We start from the raw sequence: 7,269 nt of genomic DNA, 5'->3' as shown, positions 1-7,269 counted from the left end.
CAAACATATTAACGCCAAACATTCGGTAGAATTTTTAAAATATATATATATAAATAAATAATATATGAATAAATAAATAATAATATATGAACAAACACATTCAGACATTCCTAAATACATGCACATATACACACTTACATGCATATATAAATGCATGCTTACACAGAAATGCATACACAACTCATCGTTTGTTTGTTCGAGAAGAGGATGGAATGAAATGAATTGAAATGAAAAGACAGCTAGACAAAAGTTCATTCAACATGCCAAATCCTTCCAGGTTCACGAGTCCACAAACAACGCACGTACAACAAGTGCTTACACAAGTACAGGAGTACTTACGCTAGTACGTAAGTACTCGAACTGGTCCTTCAAGTACACACACAAGTATACACACAACACACATGTAGATGAATGAACACATCCATATGAAACAAAATAAATTTTACTTGGTGACATAAATAACACTGAAAAAAAATATGTCACAGGGCTAACTAGGGAGAATAGTTACAAGTTATCAAACATATCAACCATACAAGCAGACCTAACTACTTGATTAATTATGTACACTTCATTTTTAAAATACCCCAAATTCAAGTACCTACATCAGTACTTCATCATATACAACTTTATACCACACGTTATGATGCAAATACAAAGGTGTGCCTGCAACCTGGGATGAAACAAGATGTACAAATGCATAGGTACAAACATACACACACATTATACATTTCTGCGTGCATATTCAAGTTTAATTATAAAAACACAGAAGTATTTTTTGCTTTAGTGTAATGTGACGTTATTTTAAAAACCCGCTGTTGTTGTTGTTGATGGTTTTTGTGGTTGTTTGTTTGCTGTTTTGTTGCGTGGAGGTGAGATAAAAAGATGGCGTTGATGACGATGACGATGACGTCAGAAAACAAATTGATACAAATTACAGCTTCTTTTATGATCTGGCAAAAATATCCCTGCTTTGATGAGTCTGTGAAAATTTCGTCCGTTTGATCAAGGAAGTTTTTTCACAAACATTTCTATGTTGGTTTGTTTGGCTCTTTGTGCAATCAATTTGTTCTTATTTGAATTTGTGGGTTAGTTGCTTTGTGTAGATAATATATAGAGGATGTAAAGTGTATGTGTGTGAGTGTGTGTGGTGTGATGTGTGTGTGAGTGTCTGTGTGTTTGTGTGTCAGTGTGTGTGTTTTGTGTGTGAGGTGTGATTGTCTGTGTGTGTGTGTGTGTGTGTGTGTGTGTGTGTGTGTGCAGTGTGGTGGTGTATGTGTGTGAGTTTGTCAATTTTGTATGTATGAACGGTCCATAAATCAAAGATAACGATTTATACAATTTTTGACGTCATTTTAACTTTCTTGGTATCGCAGTATTCTGCAGTTTTATTATTACATAAAAATTTTTTTCCAGCGTTCCATCAATTAATTTTCAAAAAATTTTAAGATTTTGGAAAATGGGTGACAAATATGTAGCTAACAAAACATTCTTTGGGCGAGACATCTTGATGTAGTGGTGTAGATGAACAACGCGTTGCTTCAAAACATTCTGATTGGGAAACTCAATCAGATTACAAAGTTGAAACATTTCTTTAAATTAAAACATTCACGCATGCCGACCGAAACACACGCACATAAAAAAACACATACACACACACACATAAACACACATACACATAAACATACACACAAACACAAACACAAGTTCTAACAACGATAAATCTTAAAACTGTTACATTATATTTTCTTGTTTCTGCCTTTTATCTCCATCTTTTTATCACGGTTTGAGACATGTCAAAAAGCACAAAATTGTCTCAAGTGTAAAACACTTGTGTAGTACATGTAAATGTTGCGTGTAATGTGTGAGTGTGTGAATGTGTGTGGGTATGTCTGTGTGTATGTGAGTGAAGTTTGTGTGTGTGTGTTTAAATGATTTGGGTTTTATTAAATGTACATAGAGTAATCATTGTTTTGCAATTGTTAAACATTTGTGTGTTTGACTTTTGTTTATCAGATGACAATTTTTTGTTCTATTTGATAGTTTAAAAGAGAGAAATTGTCTATTTTCACACTAAAAACACGAAAAGAAAACGATATAAACGAAGCATAAACAAAATCATTTTAAAGAACATTAGCATAAAAAGAAGCGCTTGCTCATAAAGAACATCTGGTGCACGTGAGACGCAATCGCGTGCACGCCAACACTGCCAACATACCGATGTGTTTATGTGTGTGTGTGTGTATTGCGTATGTGTGTGTGTGAGTGTGTTTGTGTGTGTTTGTTGCGTATGTGTGTGTGTATGAGTGTGTTTGTGTGTGTATTGCGTATGTGTGTGTATGAGTGTGTTTGTGTGTGTGTGTATGAGTGTGTTTGTGTGTGTGTATTGCGTATGTGTGTGTGTATGAGTGTGTTTGTGTGTGTGTGTGTATGAGTGTGTTTGTATGTGTGTGTGTGTGAATATTGCGTATGTGTGTGTGTATTGCGTATGTGTGTATGAGTGTGTTTGTTTATGTGTGGGTATGTGTGTATGTAGGAGTATGTGTGTATGTTTATTATGCGTGTGTATGAGTGAAAATAACATATAATAATGAGTGGATAATGAGACAGAAATAACATACAAAATTACAAAATAAAGCTATAAAAATGATCAATAAAGAATAAAAGAAACAATGACAATAAATTCAGCAAAGAACAATAACGAGTGTTAGCGGAGAGCAAGTAACGTGTAAAACACAAGCAAGCACAACACATAAACAAAAACAGGCATCTCCTAAAATAGAAATAACAATAAATAATAATAATAATTGAAAATAGTTTTTAACTCGGAGCAATTACTGACCCGAACAACAGCAATGAGAACAACCATCATAGCAGCAACGGAATCACATTAATTGCTGACGTGAAACACACTATAATGTCTGGAACAACGAAGCAAAAATTGAAGAAATGAGAAAAAAGTGTACAAGGCTGCCACATAAACCAGGATGGCATTAGAACGAGTAGCATAAATAAACTGCAGTGCTTACCAAATTTATGTCCAACCTTAAAAGAATGAAAGAATGAGCGAATGAATAAAGGAATGGATGAATGAATGAATGAACGAACGAACGAATGAACAAATGTATGAATGAATGCTGAATAAATGAACGGTAGTTTACTAGATAACTAATAGAATAAAAAAACATTTAAATCTTTTAAAATGACAAATTTAGACAATCGTACCCTTTAAAAAATGTTGACCTTTAAAATTTTAAGACAATAATATAAAAAATTATTTTCAAATGTTTGAAAAAAACGTTTGATACTCACGTGAACTCGCTCTATCAACACTTGTTCGTGTTTGTTTACATCTGTTTTGTTGTTTGCATCCTATGAACCAATATTTCTCTATCTCTTTCTTTCTTTCTCTCTCTCTCTCTCTTTCTTTTTTTCTCTCTCTCTTTCTCTCTTTCTCTCTCTCTCTCTCTCTCTCTCTCTCTCTCTCTATCTATCTATCTATCTATCTATCTATCTATCTATCTATCTATCTATCTATCTTTTTGATCTTTTTGGAATTTTTGCTAAGTAAAAATCAATGCCACTAAAATCATAAACATAAACCAAAAAAATCGTTAACATTATAGGGATCAATCTCTCTTTTTTTCCTTCTCTTTCTCTCTCTTTCTATCTCTTTTTCTCATTTTATCTATCTAAAATCTATCTATTTGTCTAGCTATATCTACCTCTATATCTGCCTAATTTTTTTACTTGTCTTTTTTTTCCACTACTCTCTAATTTTTTAACTGCATGTAAGATAAAACTCCTAAGCTTATCTGAATGCTACGGTTTTTTTTTACCCTGTTGCTTACTAGCTAATCGTTGCCGTCGGTAACATTGCCATTCTATCGCTTGTATCATCTATGCTATTACCACTAATAGGGCAATCTTGATTACTATCATTTGTATCATCGGTGTTATTCTTATAGTATCGTCTACATTATAATTATAGTATCATTTCTATCATTGTTATAATTAGCATCTCTATCATCCTCTAAGTATCATCTGTATTATCATCAATAGGATCATTTAAGTTATTATCTTTAGTATTTTCTATATCATCATTACAGTATCATCTATATCTTCATTATAAATTATCTCAACCATCATCAGTGTTAGTATCAAATCATCGGCCCTATCGTTAATAGTATCACTAATAATAATAATATCCGTTTAATCATCATCATCCTCATCATCCTCATCATCCTCGTCATCATCGTCATCATCATGTTTAGTATCTTCATCATCAGCATCATCGGCGTTAACACCCACGCATTTATTTTCGTCATCATCATTATCATACTTATTATAAGACAGAAGAAATAAAAATGTAAATGTTGAACAGAGTTTTCAGAAAAATAATTTTTCCATTTGAGAATTAGAAAAATTTACAATGTCTGCTAAATAGATAGATGAATGCACATAGGTAGGGCCGGGTCATAAATACATCGAAGAACGACTTCAAAAATTTATATGGAAACTTTTTTTCTTTCTTTTGAGATGCGTAAATTATTGTCGGAAATTTTGCAACTGGTGGTGAGGCAATCTCCTCCTCTATCTTTCTCAGGGAATTTTTTTTATGGTCCGACAATAATTTTTTTTTTGTATATTTTTATCGTGAGTTCGACCAGTCCTGTGTGGCACTGGGCTTTTTCGAATTATATGATTTTACTGAGTAACACACGAACGCGTAAAAATATTCGATAACAATTTTATTAATCGACGGAAGTAAATGAAAAGGAATTGAACTAAATGAACTCTAGAATAATGTAAAAAAAAATAATGTCAATGAACAAACTGGAATACAGGAATTAGAACTTCTTCTTGTTGGGTCTTCGACTAGGAATATGTTTCTTGCCGTTTAATCGTACAACCTCGACGTGTGTATCCGATGGTGATGTCGATACAACTCCAAGAAATAAATAAAATGAATGCGGAAAAATTACTAAAATCGGAGCCTATGGAAATTCCAAGCTGCGTGCGTAACTATACCAATGAGTATAGAATCCAGCAAAGAACGCTAGGTCCACAAATAGCACAACAAAAACAAAACAACGAGGCGGATTCGTTTTCACAGAATCCAAGGCCTGTTTTCACTGGGCCTGTCAGTCAGTCGGTTGGCTTTCGCACAACCCTGGCCTGTTTTCACTGGGCCATCAAGTCTGGTCGGCTTTCGCACAACCAAGGGCCTGTTTTCACTGGGCCTGTCAGTCAGTCTGGTTGGCTTTCGCACAACCAACACAAAACAACAAGAGTCAGAACAACACTGGAAACAAATTGTGTGACTTTAGTACGCGTGCGAAACTATGCCAATGAGCATAGAGTCTCCTACCAAATCCACTTTTGAGAACTTAAGACGTTTCTGAAACTATGCCAATGAGCATAGAATCACGAATTAAGTCTCTTAGATACCAGAATAGGCACCGATTATTCGAAGCTGCCTAACTGGTGAACCCAAGGCGGACTCTGTGAAAATGTATAAAGCCACCAGAAATAACAAAGACAAAACTCGACAACACAAACAAAACAGCACCCAAATAACAAAGACAAAATACACAACGCAAACAGCGCAACCGAAAATAACAAAGACAAATCAGTATTTCCCTTCGCACGCATGTACAGTCAATAAAAATAATTGCCTCCATTATTTCTCATTTATTTATTTTTGAATAAATAGCGCCGAAAAGTAGAGGTTTTTTTCTCATTTCAATGACGCTGCTAGTTTAAAAATATATTTCTACGCAAGTTTTTTTCCCATCTCTTTGAAATTTTTCGACATTCTTCCACTCAAACTGCCAAACTACATCATTTTGAATTTGGTTTTGGTTTAATTTATGGTTTTGATTTGTTTTTTTGGTTTGTTTCTATTTGTTTTTGTTAGTTTGGTTCGTTTGTTTGTTTAAGTTTGTTTGTTTTGTTTGTTTTTTGCAACAATAATAGTCAAACTCAACAACGTCAAAAATGTAGCATTGACAACAACATACATCAATGTTGTCAACATTTTTGTCAACCTGTCAGAAACTACGTATAAAAATAAATTGAATTCTTTAAATATTCATAAAGAAGATATGGGAAAAAATTTCCAAATACAAATTCCTAAATAACAAAAATATTCACCTACAACATTCACATATGCTGTAGTGTTCTCTAAGCCTCTCAAGGCAGCTTAAAATTTCTGATACATTTTCTTCCTATCAACAATCATATCAACAACAAACACGTGGAAAATCCCAATATCACAAAATTCTAGTCACACACACACAACTACACACACACAAACAAACAAACAAACAGCACTGACAAACATACAAACAACACATACATACGCACACATGCACCAGCGTCACTCGGGCCTGGCTATATTTTGTCGTCATTGTAATTTCGCAGTTGTATTGTTGAGGCGTTCTCCAGTGTGTAAAATACTTTTCAATCTCAGTGCGAAACAGTAAACTCGTGTTCAACGTCTCGTTAGCGTTAATCACAGAATTCTAAAGTCAGGAAAGTATGAAAAACAATAAATACAAAAATTGTACGCTAAAGATAAATGCTGTTTTATTATTAAACTCAACTTCATTCACAAACTAACCATGTTTGTTGTGCTATTTTATGTTGTATCTGATGAGCCATTTCAATGGTTATAAATTTATTTCTGTATCAACAATTAACAAACACACATACACCTTACGACAACGATATTGCTTACAAAGACAACACCCCCAACATGTAGAACACCAGCATTAAAATTCACCACACCAACCACAGCCGCTAGTTTAACACCACCAGAAACTGACCAACTGACCACTACTACCACTACTACACAAACATAAAGATGAAATGGCCAATTTTATCGTTTGGATATTTTAGCGCCAGCCATTCAGCTACAAAGAAAGATAGTGCCTGAATAAAGTGTTTAATTAAATGTAAATGGGGCTTATCTTTTATTTATTATCTCCGGCCGACAATAAATTCAAGGATGGTCCGTTTTTTAGTGTCGGTGGCTACGAATACTTGCGAGTATATGCGATTAGTTACGAGTATTTATTTATTAAAGAAGCGTATGCTTATTTTCAGATTAGATTCCAAGTAGGCGAGTTGTCATTTTATGGTGATTGCTGTTTTATTGTTATTATACTACATGGGTGGCAGGGAGAAGAGGCTGGAGAGAGAAAGAGAGAGAGAGTGAGAAAAAAAAGAGAGTGAAAGGGAGGAGGGAACGAACATAAAAACGCATGA

The 7,269-nt window shown here is 34.1% G+C and overlaps 1 protein-coding gene across 1 annotated transcript; it reads left to right on the top strand.

Annotated features, from left to right (window-relative positions):
• Positions 1 to 4,963: 4,963 nt before the first annotated feature.
• Positions 4,964 to 5,383, top strand: HELRODRAFT_166278 (hypothetical protein; the record flags this gene model as incomplete). Its single annotated transcript, XM_009033244.1, has 1 exon — positions 4,964 to 5,383. One exon carries the CDS (start codon positions 4,964 to 4,966, stop codon positions 5,381 to 5,383), a length of 420 nt encoding a protein of 139 aa, XP_009031492.1.
• Positions 5,384 to 7,269: the final 1,886 nt, after the last annotated feature.

Source organism: Helobdella robusta (genome assembly GCF_000326865.2).
Source record: "Helobdella robusta unplaced genomic scaffold HELROscaffold_9, whole genome shotgun sequence".
NCBI lineage: Eukaryota > Metazoa > Annelida > Clitellata > Rhynchobdellida > Glossiphoniidae > Helobdella > Helobdella robusta.
The sequence above is the reverse complement of the archived record's forward strand: the minus strand, read 5'-3'. Positions and strand labels throughout refer to the sequence as shown.